This window comes from Dermacentor variabilis, chromosome 1, assembly GCF_050947875.1.
Source record: "Dermacentor variabilis isolate Ectoservices chromosome 1, ASM5094787v1, whole genome shotgun sequence".
NCBI classification, from domain to species: Eukaryota; Metazoa; Arthropoda; class Arachnida; order Ixodida; family Ixodidae; genus Dermacentor; species Dermacentor variabilis.
The window spans coordinates 16,205,488-16,223,000 of NC_134568.1; the positions used below are offsets into that span (position 1 = coordinate 16,205,488).

The following is a 17,513-nucleotide window of genomic DNA, read 5'->3' on the forward strand; positions in this document are numbered from 1 at the left end:
GAGAACTCCTGTTATAACATGTATAAAAATATAGAACATATGATTAGAAACGAAGGTAAGAACAGCGTGAAAATACAATCAACATATTAGAAGTAATTAATGAAACATATGGTAGTTGAAGATTGCACAGAAATGAGCAAAAATAATCTATATTGAAATACACGTGAAAGTACGATTATAACAGTTATTGAATAGGAGTATAATGATTATGTAACAACAATGCAACGAAACTAATTTACAAATGGCTAATGATCTATGAACATAAAATGAGAAAAGCAATAAAACATGGCTACACAGTAACGAATGTATACACACACGCATACATAACACACACACACACACACACACACACACACACACACACATATATATATATATATATATATATATATATATATATAGACGTACAATGTCAACATGTATACACTTGTATATTAATCAGGTAAGGTATGTTGATAGTAAGAACTGTTTTAGAAGCCGCCTGACACAGTGTAGTGAAGAGCATGATTTAATATTTGATGGCAGTGCAATTCTAAAATGAAGTTGCAGAAAAGAAGGCTGTCATCTTACCGTAGGTAGTGTTGACTTCAGGAAGCAAGAGATTATTATTTTCAGAAAACCGCGTGTTATTTGTATTGAAAAGTTGCGTTGGGGGAAGTTACTCAGTTGGAATGTCACTGTTTCTACTTCTATACAATATAACACCTAGTTTGAGTTGAAATGTGCAGGTTAAGCGTATAATTTCAAGTGTGGGAAAAATGGGCGCTGCTGATGTGGTGTATGAACTGTAGCTAATTATTCGAGCCGCCCTGTTCTGAAGGTGAATGAGGGATGTTTATTATCAATTATTATTTATTACTATTATTTATTATTATTTATTATTATTAATACATGTTTATGAAAACATTTATTAAAATAACCATAAAAACTCTCCGCCCCCAGGAAGCGGACCCATCATGGCGGGGGAGGGACGAAGTAGGAGGTCAGTTCAGATATTATCGACCATTTTTCAATCCAGTAGAAATCGAAGTAATTACTGGACTATGAGGCACCGCGGCTTTCGGGATATGGACGCCTGGAGCCCTTCCCACTGGTCACCTTTATTTTTTAAATAAACCCCCTTCAGAACCATCTGGTAGACAGCTTGTAAAGGGTACTTTACCGCAGACATATGTAGTATGCGGAAAAGCTGTTGTTCTGCGTAACCTCGGACCATTTGAGGATTCCTCGGCCTACAAATTCACCTTATGACGTCCCTGCGATATAAGTGGATATCGCTTATCACAGCAGCAGCAGTAGTTTAAAGGTCAAATCTGTTTCCTAATAAGAGATCAGGCGCGTCTTCACGCGTTGTCAAAACGTTTATCACATTATGTCGTCCCAATAGCGCATATTGGGTGATGCTTACGCTATGCAAGTAATTTATTTTCTTATCAGCGTCTTCCTTGTCTATGGAGCCTTACTTTCGTGAAATAGATTAGGTACTTCATTTTCCAGCCTACATACTGCATAGTTTTTATTCACATTAGCCGTGTTTATTGCGCGAGAAAAAAAAAGAGTGAGGCCTGTGCTGAGAGGTCTGTGAGCGCTGTGTTCTCGTCACTTCGTTGGCGCTGAAGCGAGATGCAGCACGAAGGTTAATTCGTTCGCTGCTGCGGGCGCTACCTCGAAAGCGGTCGTCTTACGGGAGGCACGGACGGACGGACGGTTTTCTCGTTGATAAAGTGTAGAAATGTAAAAAAAAAAGCTCTTCGTAATAGGAAACGGCGAGAAACCATAGGCACGAAGCCACAAGTACGCGAGCCGCTGTGCAGTCCTGTTAACGCTGCTTCTTGCTTTCTCCACAGCACGCTATGTATACGATTGTTCTGTTTTTCTCTTTTTGTCGTCGTTGTTTTTGTTCGTATTATTGATGATGATTATGATTACCACGATGACGATTAAACTTAGGCAGGTACTAATGTGCGATTCTTAGTATTGGTGATATTAGATAATCGGCTGACTCTCCATTATCTGTTTCGGGTAAAAAAAACTAAAATAACAATGCGAAAGCACATAATGAACCTGTACTGCCAAGTAACATCCCGAGACGCACAAAGTCATTGACACGTGGCTCGCTTTTACGCAGGCGACAGACGCCGACGCGCCGGGCCCCAACAGCAACGTGACGTACGAGATTGTGAGCGGCAACTACGAGCAAAAGTTCCGCATCGACCCCGTGTCGGGCGCTGTGAGGCTTTCGGCGCCCCTGTCCGCGGCTCGCATGGGGCTGCCCCTGGTGCTCACAGTGCGCGCCCACGACCAGGGCATCCCCGTTCGTTCGGCCTCGGTGCCAGTGCGCGTGCACACGCAGGTGAGCGAAGCGTGTCTTTACCCTCTCTGGCCCACGCTGACGCTGGCATGCTGGCTGGCATAGCTGACGCTGGCATGCAGATTCCGGTCCAGTATATGAAAACGGACGCCTGATTTATATCGGATCCCCAACTACTGCTGCCCAAACATGAGAACACCAAGTCTATCTTTCTTTCCTTCTTTCTTCCCCTCTTTCTTTTCTTCTTTCTTTCTTGAGGAAGCATACTACTGTATTTATCAGTAGGCCGTGACTCGCAGCTCTGCCTGGAATCCGCTAGGGCAGGTCAGCGCCGTCCGCAGTAAAGACTAGGCTTCAGTAACACTCCTCGGCGACTCTTGCGACGAGCAACTGTTTGGGAAGCGCGCGCTCAATCTAGTGTCATTGAGTGAACCATGAGGCAGCCTGGTCACGAAAGTTTTAGGTCAAAAAATTGCGCACGCGTGTTATCGAAGTGCAGGCGCTATTCAAATCGAGGGCTGGCGCTGCCCTCCACGTTATGTAGTCTAGATGGATGTGTCGATTAGAGAAACGTTTAGGAACGCGGTTTTAGGCTCACCATGCAACGCACGAGTCAGCGCGAAACTAATAGCTCAGTCATCTTAGCGCTTTGTGCTCTTTGTAGCATCAGGCCATCAAGTGAACACTTCCCTTTCTGGACGAAACAGCTTTTCTAGTAGACTATTGTCTTCAAGCGCAGTATTCCCCAGGTCTTTTCTTTCTGGGCGCAACGTTTAGCGCCTATATGTAATCGCGGGGTCAGAAGGGGGTAGTTGGTTTCACATGCCCACTCTGTATATGCCACACCAAATGCAGTGAGTACCAGGGGGCGATATACTGTGGCATTGTAGTGGCCGGGAAAGAACACAAAATATATTGCCGAAAGTTTGACTTGAGAGGAAGCTTTAGCTCGGGTGCTCCTATCTAAATACATGAAAAAGGAGAATTCGATTTTCTCGGCAACCACTGCACCAAATTTGACAAGGTTTGTTGCATTTAAAAGAAAAACTTCATATCTGGTGACTGTTGGTTTCAAATTTTCGAGTTACGTCTTCAACTTTTTATTAAAAATTGGCAAAAATCGAAAATTTTCAAAAAACGAGATTATCAAGTTTACAACTCTGTAACTCAACAACAAAAAATGATACTACAATTCTGTGAATTACATCTAATAGTACATCCAAAGTGGACAAAATTCATGTTACACATGAATACAAAAAAAAATAGTAATGTGCAAATACAGCTTTTGTAGAACCCTTGTAAACAACGTAACAAGTTCACGTGAGATGTAAAATGACGTACTGAATTTGTCCCCTTTGAACGATCTAATGGATTCCGTTTACAGAACCGCGATATCTGCTCTTGGTGCAGAGCCATGAATTTGTAAGCTTCGTGCTTGTATTTCTTTCAAACTGTCGAATATTTGAAAATCTTTTTAACAAAATTCAAGCCCTAAATCGAAATTCCGCTTACAACAATCACTATAATTTAACTTTCTCTGTATAATGCAACAAATTTCATTAAAATCAGTCCAGGGATTACCTCAGAGAAACGTTTTTGCGTTTTACATGTATTTTAATAGGCCGCTACAGAGTTGGATCCGAGCTAAAGATTCCTCTTAAGAGTCTAACTCTTTATTAGGTGAACTTGTGCCTGCAGAAGACAAGCAACACTCAAATCACAAGAACAACGGTGAGCATGGCCGCCGGTCGTCGAATGCAAAAACTCACTAGTTAAGTACGTCCGCTCTTTACACATGCATCGCCGAGCATTCCAGCTTAATCGCTAATGCTCGCGCACGTTCGAGACTGTACAACAGTGTTTGCCTAGCGCGCGCATTCTGATTAGGCAAGTCTCTAAGAACTTTCGGGTACAGTATATGCGCGTCTTGCACCGATAGATAACTTGTTAACACTGAAAATCACGTAAAAAATGGTCGCAGCTAAAAAAAGAAGTACTACAACGTGCGCGGGCAATATCACTTAATTAAAACGCACCGATATGCTCAGGGTACTGCATCTAAAGTCACTTTGTTTATTGAGTGGTCGCTCGATTTGCAATGAAAGAGAAGGGCTTCTTTTTGTGATGCTTATCACATGGAGTTTTAAGCGCGCATTGCGCGTGTAGAATACAAAGGGATACTTTAAATAATTTTGCAGATTAGATAGTCATTCGAAATTGCAAATTTGTCGAGTAGTCAACCATCAAGCAACGCAAGCCATTTGGTAAAATGCTGTTACATGCCACACCATTCTTTCTTTTTCAATTCCAACTCTGGGTGAGGCGTTTGGGCCTCCAGCGCATTTATAGCTCTCTCCAATAATCTGATAAGTGAAGTCTCTTCTTCACCCTTTAAGGACTTATAAGGCCGGTAGAGTCACAGCAGCACTCACGTACCAGCCAGGGAGTAGCACCTGTTGACATGCAGTTTGGCCTCTGTACTTGTGGCAAGTGTTCGGTGAATAGATAAACAAAATATTAGTTATCTCTGCTGTAAAGAATGACGTAAGGAGTCAGTAAATGAGTAAAAGAGATGGTCACGTGAAGAATAATGTGGAGCAGCCAACAGAACAATTTCATCAAATCGATATTCATTCTTTATATAAATGTACATTCAGTTTAGTTAAGGTTTCAACAATAAGTTTTATAAAGGCCTCATTTTGTTTTAGTCGAACATATGAGACTGTCTGTTATATGTTCGTCTTACCTTGGCTGTGCCTGTGTATAAAAACCACGGTTTTTCCATAATCGATTTTCGAGCTTTTGTAAGGAGGCATAAAAATAGTGCCGGTTATTTATGCCTAAACACGAGCACTCGTGCTTTGCAGTATATATATATATATATATATATATATATATATATATATATATATATATATATATATATATATATATATATATATATATATATATATATATAATATCTGTGTGTGTGTGTGTGTGTGTGTGTGTGTGTGTGTGTGTGTGTGTGTGTGTGTGTGTGTGTGTGTGTGTGTGTGTGTGTGTGTGTGTGTGTGTGTGTGTGTGTGTGTGTGCGCGCGCTTTACGTACCTCATAATGGAGCATTACAGAAGTAACGTCCTTTGTTGTGCTCTTTTACTATTTTGCTATTTCAGGAGTACCTGAATAGATCAATAGTTGTTGTCCTGCCAGGAAGCGAAGATCAAGTCCGTCCCAGGAAGGAAAATATTGAAAGGTACGAATTTGTGTGCGCATCGCACAAATGGGACGTCGTGTTGCATTGCCTCCCCAGCTACGAGTTGTTTTATTAGCAGCAGCGCCAACTGTATCGAAATGGTGGAATGATTACATTCATGCTCGCAGGTTTTGAAAGAGCGTGCTCGCATGTTCTCTGCAGGCTAAGTGTGTTGGGTACAGACTAACATTCGCATCTTGGCTACACATATGGTAAAGATGTGCTAGAAAGAACACGCAGAGTTTACTATTGAAGTGATCGACAGGTACAGCTGCTTTCTACTATTAGCTAGCACAGGAGAGCCCGTAACAGTGTAAACAACTACATTATGCTCGTGAAATAGACACAGGTGTTCCAAATAATCCGGAGTCCCCTATCCACTACGGCATGCTTCGTTGTCATATCATGGTTTATGCACGTAACATCTCAGAATTCCTTTGCTCGTGCGCCCTTCTTGTTTGATATTATAGCTCTCTCTCTCTCTCTCTCTCTCTTCTCAATCTCTCTCTCGTTCTCTCCTTTGTAGACGCGATAGATAAAGCATGCATGTTAGTGAAATCTCGAGTACGCATTGGTTTGTTCTCTTCACGCTTATTTTGTGGAGGCATTCCATTCCTGACAATTCAGTCCTTAATCATATTTGTAACTATACACTTGATCCGGAATGACGATAATTTCATCGTGATGACTTAAGTGCGTTGATTAAAGTTACGGTCAAAGTGCGATGACTAATGTACTAATACGCTCGTGTACTTAGTTTCAGGTGTACGTGAAAGAATCCCAGGTTGTCAAAATTACGGAGTGCCTCATAATCATATCGTTGTTTGGGCACTTAAGTTCGCCAAATTTAATACTTTGTTTAATGGCAGTGTATTCCGAACTGAAAGATAGAAATCCCAGCTAACGCGGGCCAAGCTGTTTTAAAAAAAGGGGGCTACGAGATAATACGATAGGAGCAACGGTGTTTTGTTAGCGGTCGCCTTGCGCGCAAGGGTGAATTTTCCGATTATGATTGATTTGCTAATTAGTCAAAATGAATTGCTTAACTTCACTATTTATTGCTTAAGGGCGTAATCTCAGATGCCAAATTTGCTGTGCATCCTATTAGAAGACATCATATTTAACAGTTACCCTCTTGCTGCATTTTACCGAGTTATTATTTTTTTTTTTTTTGCGGTTCAAAGTTTGGTCGCGAAACGCGATAAAAAAAATTGACAGTCACTTTAGCATACGCCAAAGAGGGTGAAGGCGAAAGCCTGCGCGCTCAAGAGACATTCATTAAATTACTTGGCATTCTCATTCAAATGCATTGTTGCATGTTATTACTTGTTTTCTCCCGCAAAGTGTCATGGGTTCGAGGGCCTTAATTGACGCCACCTTAATTAACTGTGCCCAAATTGACTTCGATAAAACACCAACGCTTGTGGGTTCGACTCCGACCGAAAGTCGTCGGTTCGAGCACCTGAATTAACTTTTTCTTTATTAACTTTGCCTTTTTTTTTTTTGTCACGATGAGTGGCATCGGAGCCAGCTGTAGAAGACGACGACGACGACGAACGCGCGACCAATGGCACGAGCGCGTGTTCGCGCGAGGTGAGCACGCACGGCTTCCTGTACCGCACGCCGCGTTTTCCAGACCAACGGGGATACGAGCCACTTCAGGGTTTCGCCTTAATAATGCGACCCGCTTGTTTCGCGCCCGTGGCAGCTCTGGAAAAAGGGTTTCAGTCAGTCCACGCTACTCAGTGGCTTAGGTGGTGCGCTCGTGCGTGTTTTCTATCTCGTCCCTGTTCGTTTGCGCCATTCTTTCTCGAGAAAAAGGGACCATGCTTCTGCGTAGCTGTTGGCTGCTGCCACGAGCAAGCAGCCGCGTGTTGACAAGAACAAATCATATGGGCCGGTCCTGGTGATGGTGCAGAAAGGTTCCAAGCTCAATTGCACATGCCCCTGAGGGCTCGGAGACTTAGAACGCGCCCTTGAATTACCTTTGTCACCCGTGGGACCCAAGGAGGTCCCAGGCACAAGAGTAAGAACAGATGTTTTTGAAAACATGTTTTGTACAGCTCTTTTTGCTAGAGCATTGCGCACCGGCTTAGGGCGACGATGTAGGATACGACTGAAGCTAAGAAAAAAAAGCAAAATATGAACTTAAAGAAAGCTACCAGCAGCCAACAGCTACGCCGTCGCCTTGGGACTTCTTTGTGGTCACCAACCCAGCCATTGAGGAGTGTTAGTAAGTTCGAAACCCCTTTTAAAGAGTGCTGCTGTCACGCGTGCGAAACGTGCGGGCCCTTGGCGTTCTTTTCTGCATATTGCGCCAGAAAATTGCGATGCGGGAAAAGTAACTGGAGAAAAATATACCGATATGGAAACTGCTGAATAATATTTTTTCGAATTCAAGACACAATTGGGTATTGGAGCTTACGCACTTGAAGAATTATAAATTCAGGCAAGTAATATTGATTACTTAGCCACTCAATGATAACGGGAAAATTCACCAGCGTGCGCAAGGTGACTGGTAACAAAACACTGTTGCTCCCATCGTCGTATCTCGTAGCTTCTTTCTTTCTTTATTTCTTTCTTTCTTTAGCACCTTGGCCCGCTTCAGCTTGAACACGCCGTATGCCTGTGTTACGTACCTGTCGGCAGGGGACAAATTTTAATGGTAAAATGACAGAATGTCCGTGTCCACAACTGTATGGTCAAATTTGACCCAAATCCAAGTACTATGGATGTAAATGCATATTGTAATTAATCTGTATTATTTATGCATTTAGTAAAAGGACTATACGTAACAGATATTAGTAACTCGTCTTGAAACCGGTCATTCAGGCAAACCGAGAACTCTCATCGTAAATGCTATGTGTAGCGTTTTTTTGACAGCGAAACTGCCTATGGCTAGGATCTAGAAAAAAATCTTTCCCGAGGTGTTGACAAAAACAAATCATCATGTGGGCCGGTCCTGGTGATAGTGCAGAAAGGTTCCAAGCTCAATTGCACATGCCCCTGAGGGCTCGGAGACCTATAACGCGCCCTTGAATTACCCTTGTCACCCGTGGGACCCAAGAAGGTCCCAGGCACAAGAGTAAGAACAGATGTTTTTGAAAACATGTTTTGTACAGCTCTTTTCAAAAAAGGGCTGTTAAAAAATTATCGGCACCAACCTTACAAGCGCGCTAATGCCACTTCTCGCGCGTTTGTCGTCGTCTTCTTCCACAGATCTCTCTGTTGCCGCTCATCATTCCAGCGTAGACTTTCCTTTGTGTCGTCGTAATGGGGAGGCCGCGTTTGCGGGGTTGTATGAGCCATTGCTTAAGGGGGTGTGAGCCATTCACTGTCTTACGTGACGGACACATTTCATAACAGAGGTGATACGCGAATGCGTGCGCGTACCCATATCGCCCCGATGACCGCAGATTAGGACAATAAATATGTTCGTACCTTTGTTCAATATTCTGGCTCACCTCTGTGTCGTGCGCTAAACAGCTTCGATGGTCATCCGCCTTCACAAAGTCGAATGGGTCATGAATTCCTTTTTTCTTTTGTATACGTAAAGTAGCTCACACAAAATCTAGGAACCTCGTGAACATCTGAGCTTCTTAAAAAAATAAGATGATTTTTTTTTATTGCGACAGCAATTAGGAGACTCCGAGCGCGTTCGCGCCACCGACGCCGTCGTGATGTCATGGTATCGATGGTGCATGCGCGGGCCGCGCGGATTGGGTTACGTCTCCTGAGACGCCAGAGATGCACGAAGCAGCTGCGCCGCTGCAGCTGCTTCGCGCGTCGCGCCAACCCCACGTATTGTTGAATACTGTCCAAGGAGAGCTTCAGCTCAACGGTAAACCGTGCTATTTCTTTCAGCGCATTGCCCTTCTGGCGAAACTGCCAGCTTTTTCTTCCTTCTTTTTTTTTTCCTCGGCTCATGCTCGGCCGCATAAAACCCTTGAGCCAGTTGATGTAAAGTTGATCCGACATTAAGCAATATATGTGGTGAGGGAACTGACGAAGCTTGAAGCATCACTCAATGTTCTTCGGTCTAAGCTACGACTGGGGTACTAAATAAGCAAGCCTCCTTTTATATTTTTTCTTCAGGGGCCTCTCTGATCTTCTTGGTGCCAACGTCAACATTTACTCAATGATGCCACACAACGGATCTAAAAATGCGTAAGTATTGACTCCGCTGATTTTGTCTCCACGACTTCTAATATGACAGCAATTTCTGTGAGTGTACACACGTAGCTATATGATTACGTGGGCATTTCATGGGCTCGCTCTTATCTGCAAACAACCTATTCTATTAAGCCGGCGAAACGATGTTGCAAGGCAACGGCTATTTCAGCGTGCGAGTGTTGTGATGCAGAGGCATATTTAAGTGTACGATTAAAGACTTGCCATTGTTGCATTGTGGAGCGTTCTCTTTAAACATTATCCACGTGGCATTAATTATTTTCAATTTCTTTTATTGCGTGCTAGTGCATTTAGGACCTCGAAATTGCTCATTAGGATGACAGCGGTTACCGTATAAGTGAACATGGTCTCGTGATGGAAGCCTTAAAGGGACTGACAACCAAGTTTCATGGTACTCATTCTTTAATAATAACTGCGTGTTTTCGTGGTTTCCTGCGCAACTGCTTTACTATTTAACCAGTCAAAACGAAACCAATCGGATCAAAAACGAAACGATGCCTTTACACGGGATACGGAGTTCAGCATGCTGCCGTAGCCACGAGTGTGTTTTTGACTTCCGAAGCATAGAATAATGCGCGAGTCTCTAATAATACCCAGCTGCAATTTTAAGCAATAATTATGATGTGCTTGATAACAGTCGACTTACGTACTGTAATCTTTTAGAATACATCCGAAGTACCAAGATTTCACCGCCAGGTCTCGCCACTTACTGGTTTTTGAGACTTTCTTTGACAATTTAATATTATCATTCCTACTAAAATCGCAAATAGCGTGCTGGATTCTTATCACTATAAATCATGGTCATTTCATTTCCATCGACGTCTCGCAACACATTCTGGCCAGTTGTCAGTCCCTTTAAACTCATGACTCTACACTTTCGCAATACTTGGAAAGGGGAGAAAGAGAGCCGTTATGAATATCTATGACAAAAAGTAACATGCGTGAGAAGTCAAGATATTTACAAAGACTTCATTTTATCTGCGCAGAACTGTCGCCCGAGGCTGGGCGGTGTATGAATCCCAGCCTATCGACCTCGTCTCGTTTGGCAAAATCATGAGGTGAGTAATGATACAACTAGCTTAAGTTGAATTGCTCGGCGAGCTTAATGCAGAGATTGACTTCATTTCCTGACCCCGCCTTTTACCGGTTTTTGCTGTGGAATCTAATAGCGCTTAGCCTCCACGTCCATGTAGAATTCATGTAGAACATATGTGATGCTATAGCTCAATGCTGTGTTTCGCGGTGCCCCGCTGTGTCCGCAGCAACTTGTACGGAATGAACTACGAGCAGATGTCCGTGGAGCGGGAGACGCTGCTCCTGAAGCGGTCGGGCAACGACCGCGTCTTCTGGATCCTGCTCATCGTGCTCATCCTAATCATACTGCTGCTTCTCCTGATCATGCTCTGCTGCTGTTGGAAGTACTTCCTCAGGTGAGCCCCAGCGCGTCGCGTATCCTCGACCACACCATCGTGTTATGTCTGCTTCGGGAAAAAAAAGAAACTATGTGACCGCTTTGTTCAGTCGTGATGTACACATTTATGTACGCAACTTGTTTTTGCCGCTTCTGTTCAGCGGTTGGAGAAAAAAATGGTAGGCGACCCTAACCTTTGACTGAGGTGTCTCTTAGTGACATTCGCAGCTCGGCGTTGGTGTTCTCTAGGTTATTTTTAGGCGAACGCAACGCGCGAACCGAAGTTGGAGGCGACTGTTTCCCGTCAATTAGCCGGTTAAATATCATGCCACCCACTTCTGTGTGACGTCATTAGTCACATCATTACTTCCGCTTTCTACTTCCGGGTTTACAGGAATTTCGCCGAAGTCGTGCTCTCGTGGCGTGTCTCTAAAGTCCACAATTTCGCGCTTTGGTGTGCGGTAATCAGTGATTTCTAATTAATTCTAATTATTCCAGACACTTCAGTAACTCAACTTGTAGCTAAACGTATGCTCTGATACATATATGTAATGAAACCCATCAAAATGCTGTCATTTGTCCCTAAGTTATTTTGAATTACAGCCCCGGCCGTCTCAGTGATTTCTAATTAATTTAAATTATTCCGAACATTTCAGTCACTCAACTTGTAACTAAACATATGCTATGATGTCATGCCTATAATGAAACCCACGAATTTTGTACTGTACTATTTCTTTCTATTTTTCTTCTGATTTATTTTGAATTTCGTCCCCGGTGAGCCGGAAGTGCTGCGCAAGAAACAAGTGTCACTCGATTCGCGGTGGTCACATATCGATCCGGGGTGAAATGTAAATGCTTGCGTACACACGTTTTGGAGCGAGTAAAAGAAAACCAAGTATCCAAAGTTCATCCTAAGTCCCCCACATTAGTGTGCCGCGTAATCTTATCGTGGTTTTCACACGTAACTTACCCCACAACTTAATTTAAATTTTAATTCATTAATGAACTGGAGCATACGCTTTGAGCCGGGGATTCATTTCTTTTTTACGAGGAAACGCAGCATGACTTACTGCGCAATAAATAGATGCATAATTACTACAGACCGGAACTTTAAGTAAAATGCCTATTTTTTTCCTTTCGTCCTTATCGTGCCTATTCACAATAAGCATGAACTATGGGTCTAGAAACATTTATGTGGCACTTTTTACCATGTCTATATAAATGCCCATTTTTGATGTTGGTTGCTATATTGGATATTCAGTTATAGAAATCCTTTTTCTTCGTGTTTTGCCTTAGCTTTATTTTGTTTATGATGTTATCACCTGCTGGCAAACTTGGCTGAAGGCAGCCGTTTATTACCACGAGAACTTTGACATTGCAAATGCTGGTAATAAGAGCTTTGCATCAGAATAGCGCATCGCTGTGATAATGGCTCAAACTACTCTACACGACGGTGCACTTCAAGGTGACTTAGCGTAACTTTCTTTTTTTTCTAAATTCACGTTTTCAGCCACTTTACTGGGTATTTATGATTCCTAGTAGAACCCTGGGAGTGTTAGCCAGCGTCACCACTCACAAACTTTGGCGGCGGATGTAGAACATCCTTTCTGCCGCAGGCGTCACGAGAACGTGATCTTTTTGGGTGAAGGCAACCGGTCAATAAACCCACACATGCTACCTGAAGGCATCAATGTTGCCGGATTCGAGACCCTCGTTATGTAACAAACGAGAAGAAAGGCGAAAGTGGATGGGGAAACGGCGCCGCGGTAGCTCAATTGATAGAGCATCGCACGCGTAATGCGAAGGTTGTGGGATCGTTCCCCACATGCGGCAAGTTGTTTTTTCATCCACATGCATTTCCATTAATTTATCGTTTCATTTATTTTAATTTTCATTTATTAAGCACAAGTAATTTCCTCTATGCTGTCCTTGGTGACAGTGTTTGTTGGCTTCTTACGATAACATGCATGCATGGAACTTTATCACGATAGCGCTAACAACCTCAACGCAATCTCCCTTAAGTTCGCCGCAGCGCCAGGGTGTCGTACCGAACCAGAACTGAACCGAAGATCGGCGCTGAACCGTTATCTTCAGCCGAACCGGAACCAACCTGAACCGATATTTTTTTTCCGCCATCTTGGAAGGAAACCCGAACTGGAACTTCTTGGAGGAACCGTTCCGAATCGATTCGACCACAGATTGAGCCCAAGGTTGTGTTTGTTGCAGTTCCACGAGAGGAGACAATATTTCTTGCGTCCATATGCGGCACAACGCACAGTGTACTGCTAGGACCTACTCCCCCATTATAATCTAGTGCTGATCGGAAACAGTCATGTGGCTTTTCACAGTGATAGCGTTGGCTCACCCAACTGTACGCATGATCGTCTAAACTGTACATTGTGCGCAGAGTCAGCGCGCACTGTCTACACAGAGCGTCGCCGACGCGGCATGGCCGTGGAGGATACTGCTTGCGTTCGTGGGCAGCTGCTGTGTTCAGGAACAGCAACGTATTGGTTGTCCTGTCTGATGCGCTTGTGGCAGTTTAATGGCTGTTTAAGCTTCAAGTTTAAGTTCAAGCTTTAAGTTTAAGCTTCAGTGGCTGCTGTTGCTCCTGCAGTTCGATTGGGGCTTCGTGGATGTTTTCCATACAAAGTGCAGACGGCGACAACTAAGTAAAGTGAGAGGGAGTGCGGACTTTGGTTCGCTGTGCTCGCCTCTTGTTAGGTGATATCTCGAATTTATGTAAGGACGGGCTCTTTGTACAGGTTTTAGGGGCACTCCTGTTTGTCTGTGAGGCAGTTTGCGCGAGCGTGCTGAAAAAATCCATGATAGAACATGTACCGCTATTATAGTAAATTAACGCAAACTAATAACCGACAGAATGAACAAAGGTGTATCGCTATAGAATGCCAAAGAGTAGTTGTACTAGTTCGAGATCTCCACTCGCGCATCCACGCTGCAATAAATGTCACACAATGTCTACCGTATTCTACCCGCTCTCTGCAGTACATAGTGTTTTTAGTCGACACCAAGGTCTTTAAGTGATTTTTGCACAAATTATTGTATATTCTTTGAACTTATGTGATGGCTCTGCACCTAGGTTAACTAGTATAATGATGCAGGAACTATTATTTAATTTCATTAGTTAACGACTGGTCACTTTTGCGAAGGGATCTTACGTGTTCTCTTAGAACTATAGGCGCCTTCTTTCCTATTTATAAAAATAAACATCGTATTTATGGGAAGTTAAGCGTTAGATGAGATATATTACTTCATTTTCTGTGGGACAATATGGACAACGAGCGCAAGCAACTTTAGCTGAGTACTGACGCAACATTTTTGTGTCTTGCTTATTTTGCTCCATTAGATATCAGTCGACCCCGCAACTACAGTAACGTGCCATAAGTCCTCAAAGATGCAATAAATCACTCATTATATCGTCCGTTAATGTGTCCTGTTCAAAACTCGCGAAAAATGGAGTGTGGCTTCTTAGCGTAGAGATTGTTTACGATGACTTCTCTACACGTCACGAAAATTGTAGGTAGTGGTCACGTGGTATCAGAAACCACTGAAGCATGCATCAGTAATTCTGGTGTAGCTGCTACAAACCGCTTAATGAACGTATCGCCGAAAGCTGGACGCACGCCGCCTAGGCCATTCCTCCTTATTTCACTATGCGTTTCTGCACGACGCGGGATAATAAGCATGGTATTCTGAAATCGCTTCTATCGGAACGCACAGCGTCCTTCTCACCTTCTCTCTCCTATGTCCTGTCAGTTAAAGCTTTCAATGCGGCTTCGACCAGACCGACCCATGCATCTTTGATATGACAGGACCAACACACGCGGATCTTGATGACGTCCAGATGGGACCCTTGGAACCGAACTGTTGGGCAATAATAAGCCGCGCTCCATTTGGCACACGTTTTTAAATTTCTGTGCTTGGTTGAAGGTTCGAGCGATTGACGTCTCACACCGTGATTTCGGAGCGGACAGCAAACATTTACATCGGACAGCAAAGACAGCAAACATTTTACATCCATACTCCTTTAAAGGAGCAATAAAGAGAAGCATTATTTAAGCTGCATTAGTAAAACAGCCTTCTACAATAAAGCAAAAAATAACCCACATTTACCGTGAGAAGGAACTCGGCAAGCCAGGAAACAGCAGGACCCTCTTAAGCGGGGCGCCTCGCTGAGAGATGGCAAGCCGCCCTCCTCAGCGAGGCACCCGAAGACCAGGAGTGCGGCGTCCACCGGGCCAGGGCCGTTGCCGAGGATCTCGGAATATTTTCCTCGGGCGATGGACCCCTGGCAGCCTAGCCCCGGGCACCAACAGCAGTAACCGTTGGACAAATAAAGTTTATTCCTATCCTATCCTTACGGGTTCAGTTTACTACGGGAGTGGTTCCTTACAGCACGTTCGAGAAGGGTCCGCCTATTCTTCCTTTCGCGCGCAAATGGAGCTGCCGGTGCATGACACAGTCCCCTCTGCCACGCCGTGAGGGAAGTGAGAATTTGAGCAAATGCTAAGTTTAAGCAGCGTGTCCTTATTTAGCATACCTTGGCGGCAACTCTAGAACAATAAAGCTGAAACTCGAACTGGTCCGTCGTTTGGGGACTCGCCTAGTCCTCCACCTGCCGGGAATCTATAAGATCGGCGGTCCGCTGGCGCGGACAGCCGATCTTGTATGCGAATACTCCCCCCCCCCCCCGGCGTACCCACCGCGACAGCTTAGTGGCTATGACGTTGCGCTGCTGAGTTCGAGGTAGCGGCTTCGATCCCGGTCGCCGCGGCCCCATTTCGATGGGGGCAAAATGAAAAAAAAGAAAACGCTGCAGTGTTGAAATTTAGGCGCACGTTAAAGAAAGTCAGGTGGTCAAAATTATTTCGGAGTCCCCCATTAAGGTGTGCTTCACAATCATATCGTCGTTATTGCTCGTAAAACCGCAGAGTTTGACTTTCTGACACCCCGACACGTTCTGGCGTCCTCGGCGGCGGCAACGCATGGCCCGCCCTGCTTCCAGCTTAGATTCCCCCGATGCCTCTTGGACGCCGCGGAGATCCTGCTCCGCCCGCTTTATTATAATCTCAAGTGCTTTCCTGAGTCATCCGTTTGCCGGTGTTATTTTTATTTTCGCACGCTAGATGATCTCATGGGGACCAAATGGCACAGTAAACGTAAGTTCCTTCTCAGAGAAAGCAACGTAATGCAGAAAGCATTACGCTTCACTGGAACTACTTTCGACATGCGCCCCTGACACTATCCCGCCCAAAGAAGCGCTAGCGGCATGCTCGGTGGCGACCTGGTCACGTGACGACATGCGACGCACAAGTAGCACTCGCGATTCCTCCTTGCCCGCTTCTTTCTCCCTCGCGTTTTAGCATCGGCGGAATTCGAAATCCGACTCCGTGCAAGGGGCTTGGAAAACTAATTTCATCTGTCCCTTTCTCTCCCACTTCGCAGGAATCAGCGGCCACGTTCGAGTAGCAAAGTGTCTCCGGCGAGATCTACGGTAGCAGTCACGACGGATCAGTCGCACCGCGAACGGCGCTCGACCACGGACAAGGCAACGGCTGCCAACGGAAGGTGCGCCACCTAGCGCCCCCCGCACCCTCCGCACACTATATCCGATGCACCCCTCTACGCCTGTTACCCTCTGCACTACCCCAGGTATCGTTATTGACGATTAGGAGCGCACCTGTTCCCCTACTGCATGACACTCGCGACAGATATTCCCTTTTCCACCCATTTTGCTCTGTAAGAACCTACAGAGGCCGGCAGATTCAGCAGCGTGGCTGCAAACTTGAGCCTCGAACATCCGCATGCATGGGATTTCTTTTTAAGAATATTAGGTTAAAATGTGCACAACCGTGCATGTCGTGCAAAATTAAAATTTCCGTTGCATGCTCGTTTGCCTAAAATTTTCTTCGGAGATGCGTCGCCCGTCATACGCACTTTCTCGGGGCAACCATAGGCCCCAAGTTTACTGTTGCCATCAAAATGAGGCCGATATTTGAGTTGCATCGAATTTCAGTCCTGATTTTTGGTGGACACAAAGCGGCTTATTTACTGCTTCCCTTTAAAAATTGAGATTCCAGAGCTGTCTACTGAAATAGCAATCCAACTCTGTCAATTTAATTCGGCAACTCTGATCTCCGTAAATGATTCCCTTACGCTCACAGTCAAAGAAATTTCTTTCGCCAATACCTCATGTCCGACCATAGCTGACCCATGTTGACGAAATGACTACATGTTCGTAAAATATAAATCAGTAGGAGTGTGACGCTTGAACTCGCGAAGCTTTACCGAAAAAGATTTTGCACGAGGCCTAGACGATACAGACTAAACTTTTCTGCATTCTC

The 17,513-nt window shown here is 44.4% G+C and overlaps 1 protein-coding gene across 1 annotated transcript in view; it reads left to right on the forward strand.

The window, feature by feature from the left end:
• Cad86C (Cadherin 86C) overlaps positions 1-16,804 on the forward strand; it is an 80,632-nt gene extending 63,828 nt beyond the window's left edge. Inside the window, exons 13-18 of the mRNA XM_075698370.1 lie at positions 2,129-2,353; positions 5,467-5,546; positions 9,642-9,713; positions 10,724-10,795; positions 11,000-11,167; positions 16,615-16,804. Coding sequence (XP_075554485.1) covers positions 2,129-2,353; positions 5,467-5,546; positions 9,642-9,713; positions 10,724-10,795; positions 11,000-11,167; positions 16,615-16,750 — 753 coding nt within the window. The 3' untranslated portion in view covers positions 16,751-16,804. The remainder of the gene's footprint in view (positions 1-2,128; positions 2,354-5,466; positions 5,547-9,641; positions 9,714-10,723; positions 10,796-10,999; positions 11,168-16,614) is intronic.
• The last annotated feature ends 709 nt before the right edge of the window (positions 16,805-17,513 follow it).